Genomic DNA, 19,713 nt, shown 5'->3' on the forward strand with positions numbered 1-19,713 from the left:
GTGTGTTGTTTTACTAGTCCAGTGTAGTTTTATTGTTTGTTTGAAATAATTTCTGCATTGTAACTGTGACTGAGTGTGCCTGTAGCTGCAGTGTGGATTTCACTCCTCGTGTATCACACCTATTGCTATCACTGTATTCTGTACCCTGGGGGGCTAGGTGCATCAGGGTCTCGTATATAGTGCTACACAGTATATACTGTTTAGTGTGTTTTACTGTGTATTTCAGTCACCTCATCCCGCTTTAATTCTCTCTTTGTGTCCTGCATTTACTGTCCCATAAATCAGGGGGTTATTTGCAGGTATTGTATTTGTCTGGCTATATTGTATTGTTACGATCTATGGCTACATTCACTATAATGTCTGCCACACAGGGCGGGAAACCCGCGGATGTTTCTGCATCATGCAGTGCTTGCACCAAGGATTTACCTGAGGGGGAAGTTGTAACTGATGGTTTGTGTACTGGGTGCCATACATCTCCCAGTTAGCCCGCAGCCCTTGTAGCCAATCAGGAGCCACATTGGGCAGCATTCTCAAGTATGCTGAATACGCTTGTGACGCGTCTTACGCCCCCTTTGGGACCTCCTGTGCCATAATAGCCACATATTGTCCCTATAGTTAATCCGCCCTGGGTGGACACACTGTCTACCCAGATACAACAATTGAATCAATCTTTGGTTAGACAAAAATCTACCCCACGTCCCTCTGGGGTCAAAGGGTCATCTAAGCGGGCTGCTTCCTCCTCACAATCCACTAATATTTCAGATAATTCTTCTGATGAGGATGGGGAATATACTGATCCGTCAGACACTGATACAGTTGCTTCTGATGAGGAACCTACAACTCAGGTTGATGTTCCTGACCTAGTGGAGGCTATTAAGCTGATTCTACAAATTGATGATGAGGTAGATCCCACTACTGCATCTAAGAAACCTGATAAATTCAAACGTCAGAAGGTTGCTAAAGTAGTCTTCCCACATTCTGACCGTTTAATAGACATACGTCAGGAACCCTGGTCTTCTCCAGGAAAGAAGATGCTAACTCGTTATCCCATCCCTGTGGAGTTGAGCAACAAGTGGGAAAATCCACCGCCGGTCTCTCATGTCACCCGTCTTGTGGTGTCATCTACTCTGCCTTTCACCACCGTCACCTCACTGAAGGAACCGACAGATAAGCGTGTGAAGGGATGCCTGAAGTCTATTTACTCCCTTCCATGGGCTGTACATAAACCCACTATCAGCCTCCTGGGCCACAAAAGGAATTGAAGCATGGGTTCAGGCATTAGAGGAAGAGCTGCCTCAGGATATTTTTGACACTGCCAGACAATATCTGTCTCATATTGCCACCGCTTCCCATTATATTCTGGAGGCGTCCTCTGAGGCAGGTGTAATGGCGGCCAAGGCATCCACTATGACTATATTGGCTCGTCAAATTATGTGGTTGAGGTCCTGGAAGGTGGACCTGGACTCCAAAAAGACCTTGGAGGTGCTTCCCTTTAAGGGAGACATCCTATTTGGGGAAGATCTGAATAAGATTGTAACTGACTTGGCGACTGCTAAGACTGCGTTTCTCCCAAGTACTAATCCTTCTGCACCGAAGGCAGAGGGAGTACCACTTTTCGTTCCTTTCGACCTCCAGGGAAAGCAAAGGGTCAGGCGTACCCGAGACAGGCTCTTGCTTCCAAAACCACTAAGCCCAAATCTAAACAATACTGGGCCGCCCATCAGCCTGCTTCCAAACAGGACAAGTTTGCTGCATGACGGGGCGGGCCTCCACTTGCGGGATCCCAGGGTGGGAGGCCGACTTCTGCAGTTCACCCAGGCCTGGTTAAAGACCACTTCGGACGCCTGGGTGCAGGAAGTTGTCTCTCACGGGTACGCAGTCTCTTTCAAGAGACGTCCCCCTCACCAGTTCTGCATGACGGTTATTCCTTCGGATCCATTGAAAGCGCAAGCTCTACACCTGGTTGTGCGATCCCTCCTGGACACAGGAATGGTAGTGCCGGTACCTCTATCCCAGAGAGGCAGGGGATACTATTCGACCCTGTTTCTAGTCCCGAAACTCAATGGGTCCTTCCGGCCTATACTCAATCTCAAATTATTGAACAAATTTGTGAGGATGTCCAAATTCTGTATGGAAATTCTGCGCACTATTGTACTGGCCATGGAACCCGAAGACTATATGGTATCCCTGGACATACAGGATGCTTACCTGCATATACCTATTGCCATATCGCATTAGCAATATCTGCAGTTTGCTATTGGCAACCTACATTATCAATTCCGGGCTCTGCCATTTGGACTGGCCACGGCCCCTCGGATCTTCACCAAGGTGATGGCCGTGATGACGGCCCTTTTCCGCCGTCAGGGAATCAGGATCCTGACGTATCTGGATGACTTGCTGATCCTGACGAACTCCCAAGATGTTCTCCTCAGTCATCTGGAACTGACGGTCCAATTCCTACGAGCCCACTAGTGGCTCATCAACTAGAAAAAGTCCTCACTGGTCCCTACTCGGAGCATGGTGCACCTGGGTGCACTGCTGGACACACACAGCCAAAGATTGTTTCTGTCTCCAGAGAAAGTCCTGAAACTTCAGGACAGAATCAGATACTTCCTCTCTCACCCAAGAGTGTCGATACACTCGACGACGCAAGTACTAGGCCTCATGGTGTCGGCTTTCGACATGGTAGAGTACGCTCAATTTCGTTCCTGCCAGAGGTTAATTCTTTCCAAGTGGGACGGCCTGTCTCATCGGATCAGGTCTCAAATGATCTCTTTGACTCCGGAGGTTCGTCTGTCCCTGAGCTGGTGGCTACAGGACCAACAGTTGAGCAGGGCTGTCACTTCTGGATCCCCAACTGGGTCCTACGGACGCCAGTCTGCGGGGTTGGGGCACGGTGCTAGAGCAATACTCTCTCCAGGGTCGGTGGACCAAGGAGGAATCTCTCCTCCCGATAAACATTCTGGAATTGCGGGCAGTATTCAGTGCTGTGACTCTTGCCCTGCCTCTGATACAGAACAGGCATCTTCAAGTGCAATCAGACAACGCCACCATGGTGGCATACATAAATCATCAAGGCGGCACTCGAAGCTGCATGGCAATGATGGATGTGTCAAAAATCCTTCGTTGGGCGGAACGCCATCTGCCAGCAATATCAGCAGTGTTCATTCCCGGAGCCCTCAACTGGGAAGCGGATTTCCTCTGTCGTCAGGACGTACATGCCGGAGAGTGGAGTCTTCATCCGGAAGTCTTTCAGCTCGAAGTGGCCAAGTGGGGCCTACCAGATGTAGACCTGATGGCGTCCCGACATAATCACAAGGTTCCGATCTTCAGATCAAGGACAAGGGAACCTTAAGCAGCGTTCGTGGACACATGGCAATTCCATGGAACTTTCAGCTGCCATACATGTTCCCTCCAGTGTCACTCCTGCCCAGGGTACTACGGAAGTTCAAGCAAGAAAGAGGAATACTACGTCTAGTTGCTCCAGCGTGGCCCAGATGGCATTGGTTCTCAGACCTGCAGGGTCTGTTGATAGAGCGTCCTCTTCTACTTCTTCAACGCCCAGACCTCCTCGTTCAGGGCCCTTGTGTTTACCCGGACCTGGCCAGACTGGCTTTGACGGCATGGCTCTTGAAGCTTACCTCCTGAGGGCCAAAGGATTCTCTGAGGCGGTTATCCAAACTATGCTGAAGGCCCGCAAACTGGCTTCTGCACGGATTTATTACAGGGTCTGGACTTCTTACTTCACCTGGTATGCTGCTAAGAATTACGATGCATACAATTTCAGAACTTCCATTTTGGCTTTTCCGCAACAAGGCCTAGACTTAGGCCTTCGTCTGGCCTCCCTCAAGGTTCATATTTCTGCCTTGTCTGTGTGGTTTCAGAGGAAGATCGCGTCTATTCCTGAAGTTCATACTTTCACTCAAGGCGTTTTACAGATTCATCCTCCCTGTGTCCCTCCTGTGGCTCTATGGGATCTGTCTGTTGTCTTGAATGTCCTACAAGCGTCTCCATTTGAACCTCTTGAGTCTGTGGACCTTAAATATCTTAAGCTTAAGGTCATGTTTCTGCTGGCTATTGCCTATGCTAGGAGGGTGTCGGACTTAGGAGCTTTGTCCTATCATTCGCCCTTTCTGATTTTTCACCGTGACCGGGCAGTTCTTCGAACTCGCCCTGGTTATTTGCCTAAGGTGGTGTCATCTTTTCACCTTAACCAAGAGATCGTGGTTTCGGCATTTATCTCTTCTGGTTTGTCCTCCAAAGAGCGGTTTTTGGATGTGGTACGGGCTCTCTGTATTTACGTGGAGAGGACTGCCTCTCTCAGGAGGTCCGATACCCTTTTTGTACTTTTAGGTTTTCACAAACATGGCTGGCTTGCGAATAAGCAAACCTTGGCTAGATGGATTAGAATGGTGATTGCACAAACTTATGCACAGGCTGGTCTTCCAGCTCCTGCTGTTATCAAAGCCCATTCTACTCGGTCTGTTCAACCTTCTTGGGCGGCACGCCGAGGCGCGTCCGCTGAACAATTGTGCAAGGTGGCTACGTGGTCCTCAGTGAACACGTTCATTAGGTTTTATGCCTTTGATACTTCCGCCTCCCAGGATGCTTCCTTTGGATGCCGGGTTCTTATGGCCACTACGGTGCGTCCCCTCCCATGAGGAACTGCTTTAGGACATCCCCGATGTATTCCCTGTGGAACACAGTGTACCCCGCTACAGAAAAGGAGATTTATGGTAGACTTACCATAGTTAAATCTCTTTCTGCGAGGTACACTGGGTTCCACAGGGCGCCCACCCTGACGCAGTTAGCTTCTTTGGGTTTGTATGGCATTAGCTGCTGGTCCCTTCTCCTGTCGTGAGAATGTGGTATATGTGGCTACTAACGGTTGTCGTCTCTTTTACCTGCTACTGCATTGGACTGGTTAACAAAACTGAGCTCCAGTGCCTGGAGGCGGGGTAATAGAGGAGGCGGTGCAGTGCATCCTGGGAACAGTCAAAGCTTTAGCCTGTTGGTGTCTCGGATCAAGATCCAACTCTACACCCCGATGTATTCCCTGTGGAACCCAGTGTACCTCGCAGGAATAGATTTAACTATGGTAAGTCTACCATAAATCTCCTTTTTCCAGTGGCCAGGATCCCGGCTGTTATGATCCCATACAGCGGGATCCTGGCCACCAGTATGCCAACAGCAGGGCGAGAGCTAGAAAGCCCCTTGCTGGCTTGCTGCACTCCCCATGCTGCGGGCACGGTGGCTTGCTGCGCTCACCACAGGATCTATTCTCCCCCCTATGGGTCTCATGGACACCCACAGAGAGAGAAAAGCCCATGGTGCTGGTATTCCGGCAGCGGCATTTCACCGCCTGACGGGATTCTGGCATGAGCATTGTAACCGCCGGGATCCCGACAGGCGGTCTCATGATTGCCTCCCAGAGAGAGAGCGCTGTTATTATTCTCTTGTGCAATCTTGATAATGCTTTCAATGTGGCGACATTCTATTATAAAATACAATGACGCCACATTAACAGCATTATACCAAATAATTACCATTCCATTGATTACTTGATATGTAACACTGTTAGTAGGGAGTTACAGTAGAGGAATCTTAAACCAAAAAAATACGTGTTCCCTTATACGAAAGAAGTTATTAATAGTTTACAGATATTTACAGATGTGTCCTCATACATCTTTGCTGCAGTTACGCCAAACAGCGCCTTTTTGCACGCCAGGTCAGGTGAAAATCTTCTGGCGTTGGGCGTCTGTTTTTGCTTCTTTTGTACCGAAAATGCATCTTAGTCGCAACGCAATGCAACTATGATGCACGAGCAGACTGTGCTGATTAATCTGATTTATGACCATTAGATATATCTGTGTGAGACGGAGTCTCTGAATCTGTACATGAAGTGCTACAATGTAGCAACCGCAGCTTTATTCCAATACAGTATCTATTCTGCTCCGTATACAAACTCAGTCACACACAATGTACAAGTGTCATACATCAAATGAATCAGCACAGTCTCCCGGTGCGTCCTAGCCGCACTACGATGTGACTAAGAGGAAAAAACAGTGCCCGACGTTAGCAGAGTTGCACACATTTTTGCAGGAAAAAACACAAAAAAGATGCTCATCGTTACAGAGTACCGCCACGGCATGGTACGACTTTAAGGGCTGTTTAGCGTGACTGCATCAATGGATGTAAGAGGACACATCTGTATGTAAAGATTGTCTACCTCCACCCCCGCTCCACCCCAACCCCCCCATACCATGATCACAAACCTAACCTGGAATCATTTACAGTAAAATAACTTCTGGAAGGCTCTCTCTGACTAATGTTGTCAAAAAGTCTTTTTAAATTCACACCATTCAAGATATTTGGAAATGATGGCACGTTGGAATATAGCCCTGTAATCCATAGCAGCCCATCTACTGTAAGATTAATGTAAGTGAAGCAAATATGTAATTCTTTGCCATGTATGGGATAAAATCCCCCAGTAGCTTTCATGCCCTTAGTGATGCTGTATACATACATATCAAAGTCCAAATCTTTTAAACTTTACATCAGTAAAAATAAGCCGTATATACAAAAGTAAAATACCAAGTCTAGCTGAGCATGGTAAGCTACAGCGTGTCCTAATTCTAATTTATTTCATGTTTGCTAAAGCTATACGCTGGTCACCTACTGTATATAAAGATCGTCCACTTATCACACTGCACTGCAAGGATACAGTAAATACTAATGTATACTTCTATTTTACTTGTCTCTCTAGTGATGTGAAGGATCTTCTTCTGGACCCAGAATTCACTCTCCTGCAGAGATGCCTACTGGTGGCAAGGTAGTTTAGCTACTACGGGCGTTTTTGCCTCTTCATACTGTATTTCAGCATTAGCAACATTATCCTTTATATTGCACTACCATATTAGAGCATTTAATCATTGACAGCAGCCCTGTCTTATTGGAGCTTAGTCTGTTCAGGAAGAACACACAGCAGGTCATTTCCTCAGAAGTCTGCCATTAGCCTACCATTTTGTTTTTGAACTGTTTACTGAGAGTGAATTTTTTAGCATATAGGTGGCGCACGCACCAGCCTCAACTTTGTATCAAAACGTATCACACAGAAAAAATAAATGTCGGGGTTATCCTAAATGAGGTGTGTGTGTGTGTGTGTGTGTGTGTGTGTGTGTGTGTTGATATATATTGATAGAGTGTAGTATGTTATGCCGGCGCTTGGGATCCTGGCCCCCAGCATACCGGCGCCGGATCTCGACCGCCGGCATGCAGGCAGCGGGGTGAGCGCAAAAGAGCACCTTGCGTGCACGGTAGTGCGCCACGCTATTTATTCTCCCTCTAGGGGTGTCGTGGACACCCCAAGAGGGAGAATAGTTGTCGGTATGCGGGCTGTCGGGATTCCTGCGTCAGTATGGTGAGGGCCGGGATCCCGACAGCCGGCATATCAGATGCCTCCCGATATATATAGGAGATGTTACCACTCAACACTGATTACCGGAATATATATGCATCTAAGAAGGAAAAGAGGCTTATACAGGATCTGTGCACAATTTCACATATTACAATAGAACGTGAATTAATTTAAATCAAAACCGATTCATTTTTTCTGGTTTCTTTCATTTAATTTTTACATATTTTTTTTATTGTATATTTGTTAAAGGAAACACAAGAAGACAGCATCAATAAATGGTAACAATCAATCAAAGATGTTCCCTTTGTTGAATTTATCTTATATATATTTGTCCAGATCTGTGACTCTCTGACTCATTTGCTAACGCTGGGCGTGGCTAGGAGCTCTGAGTCATAGAGTCACAGATCTGGATAGGAGAGACCAGGCCTGCAACTGTGGCTGTACGCCCGGGTACGGCATACTGTTAAGAATCTAGCCGCCCGTACCCGCAGCCCGCCACTCACACACACACCATAGCCGACGTTAGCGTCTATTACGGTAAAAGCCGCCAATGTGCTTCTCCTCCCCTTCCCAGCACACTGCTGTGCCAGGGAAGGAGAGGAGAGCGCAGCGTGGTCTTGTCCCTCAGTGCTGCTCAGTAAGACTTTGGTCTCTGGCCGCGACGTGTATCTTCTCAACTGAGCACCGGTTCGTTAGCCAATCAGGAGCCGCAGCTGCTATCTGGTGCTCAGTTGAAAAGATACACGCCGCGGCCAGAGACCACCAGAGTCTGACTGAGCAGCACTGAGGGATGGGCCCGCGCTCCACTCTCCTCTCCATCCCCCGACCCTAACACAGCAGCAGCGGGAGGGAGGTGGGGTGGGTGGTGCTATATGTATAACTGGCATTGTGGGGCATATGTATATATGGCACTGTGGGGTATATGTACATCTGGCATTGTGGGGCATATGTATATCTGGCATTGTGGGGCATATGTATAACTGGCACTCTGGGGCATATCTGGCACTGTGTGGCATATGTATATCTGTCATTGTGGGGCATATCTGGCACTGTGGGGCATATGTTTATCTGGCATTGTGGGGTATATGTATATCTGGCATTATGGGGCATATGTATATCTGGCATTATGGGGCATATTTGGCACTGTGGGTCATATGTATAACTGGCACTGTGGGGCATATGTGTATCTGGCACGACAGAGTGCGGAGGGTGCGCGTCACCGTGACGTCACAGCAGTTATGTGGGGAGACTACAACTCCCGGCATGCCTCGTGCGGCCAGGAAGGAACATAGTGGTTGCTGTCTTTGGTGCTGGTGCAGAGTAAGAGTCTGTAGTGTGCAGTGTGCGGGGACAATGAAGCTGGTGAAAGGCTAATACCATATTATGAGGCATAAGTCCCCAGCATGCACACTGTGTATGTGATGTTATATAGGGAAAGGGGCTGTTTAATGATATATATATATGAGAAATAATCTCCCAACACACACACTGTGTATGTGGTATTTACCGAACATGGGCCCTCATTCCGAGTTATTCGCTCGCTAGCTGCTTCTAGCAGCATTGCACACGCTAGGCCGCCACCCTCTGGGAGTGTATCTTAGCTTAGCAGAATAGCGAACTAAAGATTAGCAGAACTGCTACTAAATAATTCCCTGCAGTTTCTGAGTAGCTCCAGACCTACTCCTAGATTGCGATCACCTCGGTCCGTTTAGTTCCTGGTTTGACGTCACAAACACACCCTGCGTTCGGCCAGCCACTCCCCCGTTTCTCCAGCCACTCCTCCATTTTTACCTGGCACTCCTGCGTTTTTTAGCACACTCCCTGAAAACGGCCAGTTTCCGCCCAGAAACACCCACTTCCTGTCAATCACACTACGATCACTCGAGCGATGAAAAAACGTCGCTCGAGCTTGTGTAAATCTACAAAGTTTTGTGTGCGTACCATGCGCATGCGCATTTTTGCCATTTTTTCACTTGATCGCTGCACTGCGAAAATCGTCAGCGAGCGATCAACTTGAAATGACCACCATTGGGGGTTATTCAGAGTTGATCGCAGCAGCAAATCTGTTAGCAGTTGGGCAAAACCATGTGCACTGCAGGGGTGGGGTGCAGATATAACATTTGCAGAGAGAGTTAGATTTGGGTGGGTTATTTTGTTTCTGTGCAGGGTAAATACTGGCTGCTTATTTTTACACTGCAGTTTAGATTTCAGTTTGGACACACCCCACCCAAATCTAACTCTCTCTGCACATGTTACATCTGCCCCCCCTGCAGTGCACATGGTTTTGCACAACTGCTAACAAATTTGCTGCTGCGATCAACTCTGAATTACCCTCATTGTCTTTATACCTACATTATGTACACATAACATATTATTAACACACTACGTCATTCATCGTGCCCTGCGTACGCTCTTCACGCCGTCGCAAGGGCCTACGCCCCCGTGACCATCGCACGCCCTTTGGCCGTAAAATATTTAACCACATTATGCTTGAAGGTAATACTCCATATAATACAAATATTGCCCGCCCAAAGGACGTGCAGGGGTTAAGGTGGCATAGCCCCATGCGACGGTGTGAAGAGTGCCCGTAGGGCGCAGTGAATCGCCTTGTTTTTATATAATTCTTGTGTAAAATAAAAAAAAAATAGAATATAAGGTGCTTTTATGCAATCGGCAACTGCAGCCGTCTGAGTAAACTCAGTGATGCTTATAAATATATACGGTACATGAAAGAAAGAAAAAATATAAACAGCACATGTGACAGATATAGAGGAAGAAAAGCAAACAGTAAAAATAGTAATAAAAAATTAACAAACAAATGGCGTTGTATAAAGATTTTTGTCCAGAGGTGTTTTCAGATGCCAAAAAAAAGCATTAAAGAACCCATTAATTTTAGAGCATCATCAATAATATCTACAGTATACGAAGATTCAGACATATTTAATATGCACTTTATTCTTTACCATCATTCACTTCTTTACTTTTTAGTTTGTTAATTTTTCAGCAAAATATATATCTTATATAATAACAATGTTTTTGGAATGTTTGAGAGGCACCATCAAATACAGTCAGTTTAGTTCTGTGTCTTTGTGCCCTTTGCTGCAGTAATAGCCAATCAGGAAGGACAAGTTTGTTCCCAACACCCCAAAATGCATGAAATAAAATGGAAAAAGACAGTCCTCCCTTGACAGCTTAAAAATAACATCTCCTATTATACCACTACATAAACAGTATATGGAATATACAGACTCATACATCTAGCCTTAACTATTTATTTATTTACAGTTTCTTATATTTTGCAGCATATTTTGTTGTGCTTTACAATTGAAAACAACAATAATAAGATGCACTGGGTAATAACAGACATAGAGGTAGGAAGGCCCTGCTTGTAAGTTTGCAATCTATAAAGAAATAGGAAGGATACACAAGGATAGGCGTTATCTATAGCATAGCGGTCCTACCATATTGCGAAGACAGTCCTGATGCTTAGATATGAGTGCTTCTGAAGGTTATGTGGGTGCTTCCGGAATTTGATAGGCTTGCCTGAAGAGGTGAGTTTTCAGGGAACACTTGAAGTTTGGAGGCTAGCGGAGAGTCTTATTGTGCGTGGGAAGGATCTTTTGCAGGGCGGGTCGAGTTGGGAGATATTTTGAGTTCAGATAGATATTTTGAGATAAGCGAAGATATATATTTTTGTGCAGTTTGGTTAATACGCCATGCAGCGTGAGATGCCTGGCATGAGGGAGCCGCCAGTTCCTTTGCAACTCTGCTAACATCAGACCTCTTTATATGTCAAAAATGCATCTTATTCGCAACGCAGCTAGGATACACAAAGAGACTGTGCTGATTAATGTGATATGACACTTGTATATTGTGTGTGACTGAGTCTATATACGGAGCAGAACAGAACTTGTATTAGAAAAAAGCTGCAGCTGCTATATTGTAGCACTTCATGTACAGATTCAGAGACTCAGTCGCTCACAGACATACAAGTGTCATATATCAGATTAATCAGCAGTATTCTTGTGCTTTGCAATTAGATGCATTTTCGGCAAGAAAGATGCCTAATGCTAGAAAATTCTCACGCGACCTGGCGTGCCAAAAGAACCTGGTTGGGATGACTGCAGCAAAGCTGTATATGGACACATCTGTATATATTCAGTTGTTGGTGCTGAACATTGGGTTTAGTGTATTTACAGTGGTAGTAGTGAAACCAAGCCCATATAATATCATATTGTCCTCTCTACGAGTCTAGCATAAAACATTATAGAATAAGGGGACGTTGGGACTCTTTATATCGCCTGTCAGTCAAAGTGGAGTAATAATGTGTAAAGACCCATTCCTCGTTAAGGCAGCAATGACCCTACTAATAAGCCCTCTTTACTTCATCATAATTTAACAATTACAGTCCACAGTTGTAAATTTAGCTTATACACTGAAGCACCTCTATACCTAATTAGCACCTATTCCACTTGGCCTGTGCAAAGTTCTGCTCCTCCATGTGCCACCAGTGTTATCTGCACACATGCATGCTTTGGCAGTAATCTAGGCGCAGTTGCACACGATGGGATTATGGTTGAATGTGTGCAATGTCTTCAACTGCCATGCACTTTGTAAATTAACTCCATATATATTGTCATTGTATTACAGCTACCACATTGCTGGCCTGCAGTAATACAAATAAAATAAATATTTATGATTACAATAATGCATGATTATGTGTACTGTAATATCTGGGCTTCCACCAGTATCACGCACACAAATATTGTATGTTATACAAATCTGACTAGATGACAATAAGGTATCGATCCTACGTTGTATCCCTGAAGAAGGCTACTAACCAAAATGTTGGATTGATACTTTATTGACCCTGTATTCCTGAAGAAAGTTATTAAAACCGAAACAATGGATTACTACCTTATTGGTCTTATTATTATTATATGCTGCAGAACCATCCCTGAGTGGGTTTAGGACATTGTGTGGACACGTTTGAATACTCTATTGTTTATGAGGAGATTTCACCTGCTATAATGCAAAGACAGAAACACTTCTCAGGGATGACTGTAAAAGCACAACTAATATCCGTACATGATTTCCCCTTCTGCAGGTTATACGGCGATGAGTCTGAGCTGCATTTTTGGACTGTGGCCTCTCACTACCTGCAGGTGTTCCAGAGTGAGAACCCTCATACTAGTATTACAGCCAGCCCCTTGGACATCTGTTATGACCTGCTCTGTGAGAACGCCTACTTCCAGGTAATGTGGCCTGTCGTTCTGCAGGTATTTGTTAGAATACCTAATAACGGGGGTAATTCTGAGTTGATCGCAGCAGCAAGTTTGTTAGCAATTGGGCAAAACCATGAGCACTGCAGGGCGGGCAGATATAACATGTGCAGAGAGAGTTAGATTTGGGTGGGGTGTATTCAAACTGAAATCTAAATTGCAGTGTAAAAATAAAGCAGCCAGTATTTACCCTGCACAGAAACAAAATAACCCACCCAAATCTAACTCTCTCTGCAAATGTTATATCTGCCCCCCCTGCAGTGCACATGGTTTTGCCCAATTGCTAACAAACTTGCTGCTGCGATCAACTCAGAATTAGGCCCAACATGTAACATGGCCTCTGTATAATGTATGCTAGGGGCACGCCTGTTCAGTCTACACCCTCCACTCCTGCCGAAAATCTAAACACTTCTATATCTATAAAGCATATTGCCATTAAGTTCTTATCCCCTTGTATTCATGAAGTACAAGAATAAAGTCTTCTTGGCAACCCTATTTCCATGGGCCCCAGCACTGTGTTGTCACTGAGCATGTGTTTCTTTTCTTCTAACTGCAGAAATTCCAGCTGGACAGAATTTGTCTACAAGAGGTAAAACGCTCAAGCTATGACCACACCAGGAAATGTGCGGACCAGCTTCTCCTCCTAGGGCAGGTGGGTACTGACCTCTCAAGCGGACACTGTGTGACAAGGCTGTGTAGTCTATATATCTGTCTGGTGTAGTCTATGCATTTATTAGGGAAGGAAGTTCTCATCTCTTTAAGCCTCATAGTGCTGCCTAGTGGTTACAATATATGGCTACCTCTAAACATCATTATTGGTTTTACCTCATAGGCCCATAGTGCAAAGTCTTCCTGTGAGTCTCATAGACTCACAAGTGCTTTTCCCACCATTGTTTTCATATGAAGTGATTATTATCTTCTATTTATAGAACACTAGCATATTGCCCAGATCTGTACACTGATCATGATACAAATTTGACATGGCAAAGTGGGTCTGCACAAACAAACTTACAGTCTTAAGGACCTGGAGTAACTGTCATATGTAAGGTTGTACAATAATAATTGTAGGAGATATTATATCAAATAGATGGACAACCTAAAACATTGTCTACCCTGTGTGCTGCTGAGGACGAGTGAGACTCACCCACTATTATGGGCTATATATGCAGAAATAATCCACCTCGCCCTTGCCAGTTATAGGAGCCAATAATCTTAAAAGATGGTTAAAAAAAGACATTGGATCATGTTTATTTGGATTTGTAAAACGTTCCATATCTTGTCCTAATAACAAGAGTGCAATGGTCTTCCAACTCTGTAACATTGAGGAGCAGAGTTGCTGTACAACCTTCCAAAGAGATAAACATCACTAAAATGCACAGTCCACCAATACAAACACAAATATACATAACCGGTCTTCATTTTTCATACATTTATAGCAACAGGTTTTTGCTAGTATCAGTACTTATTGCTATCAACAGTGATCGGGTTGTTGCACAGTGTAAAATGAGTAAAACAAATGTAACCTAGAATCTGTCTATCCGTGTGCGTGTATGTTTACAGTATATTGTATTAATTGTATTCACAGGTGAGAATAGAGTGTGTATTATTGTGTGACTTGTTTATCTCCTATCAACATAATTGTGCATGCAGATATGTATTTTTTTCTGTACATATGTGCTGGTGTGATTATAGGCAAAGCACATCTCCTGTTATGTGCAGCATGGTTGGTGTAATGGGTAGCATTACTGCCTCACATCTCTAAGATCATGGGTTCAATTTCCACCATGGCCCTAGCTGTCTAACATTTGTATATTCTCCCCGTGTCTTTGCGGATTTCTTACGGGTGCCCTGGTTTCTTCCCACAATCCAAAAATATACTGGTAGGTTATATGGCTCCTGTCAAAAATTAACCCTGGTGTGTATGCAGGGTTGGCTGGTTTAAAACCAAATGGGTTTTTTTTTATAAAAAAACACTCTGGTTTCTCTGACGTCCTAGTGGATGCTGGGAACTCCGAAAGGACCATGGGGAATAGCGGCTCCGCAGGAGACTGGGCACAACTAAAGAAAGCTTTTAGGTCACCTGGTGTGCACTGGCTCCTCCCACTATGACCCTCCTCCAAGCCTCAGTTAGATTTTGTGCCTGGCCGAGGTTGGATGCACACTAGGGGCTCTCCTGAGCTTCTAAAAAGAAAGTATATAATTAGGTTTTTTATTTTACAGTGAGACCTGCTGGCAACAGGCTCACTGCAGCGAGGGACTAAGGGGAGAAGAAGCGAACCTACCTGCTTGCAGCTAGCTTGGGCTTCTTAGGCTACTGGACACCATTAGCTCCAGAGTGATCGACCGCATGGAACTGGCCTTGGTGTTCGGTCCCGGAGCCGCGCCGCCGTCCCCCTTAGAGCCAGAAGCAAGAAGAGGTCCGGAAAATCGGCGGCAGAAGACATCAGTCTTCACCAAGGTAGCGCACAGCACTGCAGCTGTGCGCCATTGCTCCTCATACACACTTCACACTCCGGTCACTGAGGGTGCAGGGCGCTAGGGGGGGGCGCCCTGAGTAGCAATAAAAACACCTTGGCTGGCAAAAAATACCACAATATATAGCCCCAGAGGCTATATATGTGATAATTACCCCTGCCAGAATCCATAAAAAAGCGGGAGAATAGTCCGCGAAAAAGGGGCGGAGCTATCTCCTTCAGCACACTGGCGCCATTTCTCCCTCACAGCTCCGCTGGAAGGAAGCTCCCTGGCTCTCCCCTGCAGTCTACACTACAGAAAAGGGTAAAAAAGAGAGGGGGGGGCACTAAATTTAGGCGCAGTATATATAACAGCAGCTATAGGGGACATAATTCAGTTAGTCCCTGCATTATATAGCGCTCTGGTGTGTGCTGGCATACTCTCACTCTGTCTTCCCAAAGGGCTTTTGTGGGTCCTGTCCTCTGTTAGAGCATTCCCTGTGTGTGTGCGGTGTGTCGGTACGGCTGTGTCGACATGTTTGATGAGGATAATGATGTGGAGGCGGAGCAGATGCCTATAGAAGGGATGTCACCCCCTGCGGGGCAGACACCTGAGTTGATGGACTTATGGAAGGAATTGCGTGCACGTGTCGACTCCTTACACAAAAAATTTGACGACATGCCAAATGCGGGACAGCCGGTTTCTCAGCTCGTGCCTGTCCAGGCGTCTCAAAGGCCATCGGGGGCTCTAAAACGCCCGCTACCTCAGATGGCAGACGCGGATGTTGACACGGATACTGACACCAGTGTCGACGACGATGACTCTAGTCTAATGTCCACTAAGGCCATTCGTTGCATGATTGAAGCAATGAAAGAGGTGTTACAAATTTCTGATATAAACCCAGGTACCACTAAAAAGGGTATTATGTTTGGGGAGAAAAAACTACCCGTAGTTTTTCCCCCATCAGAAGAATTAAATGAAGTGTGTGAAGAAGCGTGGGCTTTCCCTGATAAAAGATTGGTAATCTCTAAGAAGTTACTAATGGCGTTCCCTTTCCCGCTAGAGGATAGGTCACGTTGGGAGACACCCCCTAGGGTGGATAAAGCGCTCACACGTTTGTCTAAAAAGGTGGCACTACCGTCTCCGGATACGGCCGCCCTCAAGGAACCTGCTGATAGAAAGCAGGAGGCGATCCTGAAGTCTGTATATACACACTCAGGCATTATACTTAGACCAGCTATTGCGTCAGCATGGATGTGCAGTGCTGCCGCTGCGTGGTCAGATTCCCTGTCAGAAAATATTGACACCCTAGACAGGGACACTATTCTGCTAACCATAGAGCATATAAAAGACTCAGTCTTATACATGAGAGATGCACAGAGGGAGATCTGCCGGCTGGCATCTAAAATAAGTGCATTGTCCATTTCTGCTAGGAGAGGCTAATGGACTCGCCAGCGGACAGGGGATGCAGATTCAAAAAGGCACATGGAAGTTTTGCCTTATAAGGGTGAGGAGTTATTTGGGGATGGTCTCTCGGACCTAGTTTCCACAGCAACTGCTGGGAAGTCAGCATGTTTACCCCATGTTCCCTCACAGCCTAAAAAGGCGCCGTTTTATCAGGTACAGTCCTTTCGGACTCAGAAAAACAGGCGTGGAAAAGGCGGGTCCTTTCTGTCCAGAGGCAGAGGTAGGGGGAAAAGGCTGCAACAAACAGCAGGTTCCCAGGAGCAAAAGTCCTCCCCCGCTTCTTCCAAGTCCGCCGCATGACGGTGGGGCTCCACAGGCGGAGCCAGGTACGGTGGGGGGCCGCCTCAAAAATTTCAGCGATCGGTGGGCTCGCTCACAGGTGGATCCCTGGATCCTGCAAATAGTATCTCAAGGGTACAAACTGGAATTCGAGGCGTCTCCACCCCACCGGTTCCTAAAATCTGCCTTGCCGATTACTCCTTCAGACAGGGAGGCTGTGCTAGCGGCAATTCACAAGCTGTATTCCCAGCAGGTGATAATCAAGGTGCCCCTACTTCAACAAGGACGGGGTTACTATTCCACACTGTTTGTGGTACCGAAACCGGATGGTTCGGTGAGACCCATTTTAAATTTGAAATCCTTGAACACATACATAAAAAAATTCAAGTTCAAGATGGAATCGCTCAGGGCGGTTATTGCAAGCCTGGACGAGGGGGATTACATGGTATCCCTGGACATCAAGGATGCTTACCTGCATGTCCCCATTTACTATCCTCACCAGGAGTACCTCAGATTTGTGGTACAGGATTGCCATTACCAATTCCAGACGCTGCCGTTTGGACTCTCCACGGCACCGAGGGTGTTTACCAAGGTAATGGCGGAAATGATGATACTCCTTCGAAGAAAGGGAGTTTTAATTATCCCGTACTTGGACGATCTCCTAATAAAGGCGAGGTCCAAGGAGCAGTTGTTGGTGGGAGTAGCACTATCTCAGGAGGTGCTACACCAGCACGGTTGGATTCTGAATATTCCAAAATCACAGCTGGTTCCGACGACACGTCTACTGTTCCTGGGTATGATTCTGGATACAGTCCAGAAAAAAGTGTTTCTCCCGGAGGAGAAAGCCAAGGAGCTGTCATCTCTAGTCAGAGACCTCCTGAAACCAAAACAGGTATCGGTGCATCACTGCACACGGGTCCTGGAAAAGATGGTGGCTTCTTACGAAGCAATTCCTTTCGGCAGGTTCCATGCCAGAATCTTTCAGTGGGACCTGTTGGACCAATGGTCCGGATCGCATCTTCAGATGCATCGCCTAATAACCCTGTCTCCAAGAACCAGGGTGTCTCTGCTGTGGTGGCTGCAGAGTGCTCATCTTCTAGAGGGCCGCAGATTCGGCATACAGGACTGGGTCCTGGTGACCACGGAGAACAGCCTTCGAGGCTGGGGGGCAGTCACACAGGGAAGAAACTTCCAAGGACTATGGTCGAGTCAGGAGACTTCCCTACACATAAATATTCTGGAACTAAGGGCCATTTACAATGCCCTAAGTCAGGCAAAATCCCTGCTTCTACACCAGCCGGTACTGATCCAGTCAGACAACATCACGGCAGTCGCCCATGTAAATCTACAGGGCGGCACAAGAAGCAGGATGGCAATGGCAGAAGCCACAAGGATTCTCCGATGGGCGGAAAATCACGTACTAGCACTGTCAGCAGTGTTTATTCCGGGAGTGGACAACTGGGAAGCAGACTTTCTCAGCAGGCACGACCTCCACCCGGGAGAGTGGGGACTTCATCCAGAAATCTTCACGCTGATTGTAAATCGATGGGAACGGCCACAGGTGGACATGATGGCGTCCCGCCTAAACAAAAAACTAGAGAGATATTGCGCCAGGTCAAGGGACCCTCAGGCGATAGCTGTGGACGCTCTAGTGACACCGTGGGTGTACCAGTCAGTTTATGTGTTCCCTCCTCTGCCTCTCATACCAAGGGTACTGAGAATAATAAGAAAACGAGGAGTAAGAACAATACTCGTGGTTCCGGATTGGCCAAGACGAGCGTGGTACCCGGAACTTCAAGAGATGATCTCAGAGGACACATGGCCTCTGCCGCTCAGACAGGACCTGCTGCAGCAGGGGCCCTGTCTGTTCCAAGACTTACCGCGGCTGCGTTTGACGGCATGGCGGTTGAACGCCGGATCCTGAAGGAAAAGGGCATTCCGGAGGAAGTCATTCCTACGCTGATTAAAGCCAGGAAAGATGTAACTGCAAAGCATTATCACCGCATATGGCGGAAATATGTGGCTTGGTGTGAGGCCAAAAAGGCCCCAACAGAGGAATTTCAACTAGGTCGATTTCTGCATTTCCTACAAGCAGGAGTGACTATGGGCCTGAAATTGGGCTCCATTAAGGTACAGATCTCGGCTCTGTCGATTTTCTTCCAGAAAGAACTAGCTTCACTACCTGAAGTTCAGACGTTTGTGAAAGGAGTGCTGCATATTCAGCCCCCGTTTGTGCCTCCAGTGGCACCTTGGGATCTCAACGTGGTGTTGAGTTTCTTAAAATCACATTGGTTTGAGCCACTTAAAACCGTGGATCTAAAATATCTCACGTGGAAAGTGGTCATGTTATTGGCCTTGGCTTCAGCCAGGCGTGTGTCAGAATTGGCAGCTTTGTCATGTAAAAGCCCTTATCTGATTTTCCATATGGATAGGGCGGAATTGAGGACTCGTCCTCAGTTTCTCCCTAAGGTGGTATCAGCTTTTCACTTGAACCAACCTATTGTGGTGCCTGCGGCTACTAGGGACTTGGAGGATTCCAAGTTACTGGACGTAGTCAGGGCCTTGAAAATTTATGTTTCCAGGACGGCTAGAGTCAGGAAAACTGACTCGCTATTTATCCTGTATGCACCCAACAAACTGGGTGCTCCTGCTTCTAAGCAGACTATTGCTCGCTGGATTTGTAGCACAATTCAGCTGGCGCATTCTGCGGCAGGACTGCCGCATCCTAAATCAGTAAAAGCCCATTCCACAAGGAAGGTGGGCTCATCTTGGGCGGCTGCCCGAGGGGTCTCGGCTTTACAACTTTGCCGAGCT

General features: G+C 46.5%; 1 protein-coding gene across 1 annotated transcript in view; it reads left to right on the top strand.

The window, feature by feature from the left end:
- WDR11 (WD repeat domain 11) overlaps positions 1 to 19,713 on the top strand; it is a 251,037-nt gene that overhangs the window by 209,967 nt on the left and 21,357 nt on the right. Inside the window, exons 22-24 of the mRNA XM_063961836.1 lie at positions 6,767 to 6,832; positions 12,525 to 12,672; positions 13,256 to 13,351. Coding sequence (XP_063817906.1) covers positions 6,767 to 6,832; positions 12,525 to 12,672; positions 13,256 to 13,351 — 310 coding nt within the window. The remainder of the gene's footprint in view (positions 1 to 6,766; positions 6,833 to 12,524; positions 12,673 to 13,255; positions 13,352 to 19,713) is intronic.

This window comes from Pseudophryne corroboree, chromosome 3, assembly GCF_028390025.1.
Source record: "Pseudophryne corroboree isolate aPseCor3 chromosome 3, aPseCor3.hap2, whole genome shotgun sequence".
NCBI classification, from domain to species: Eukaryota; Metazoa; Chordata; class Amphibia; order Anura; family Myobatrachidae; genus Pseudophryne; species Pseudophryne corroboree.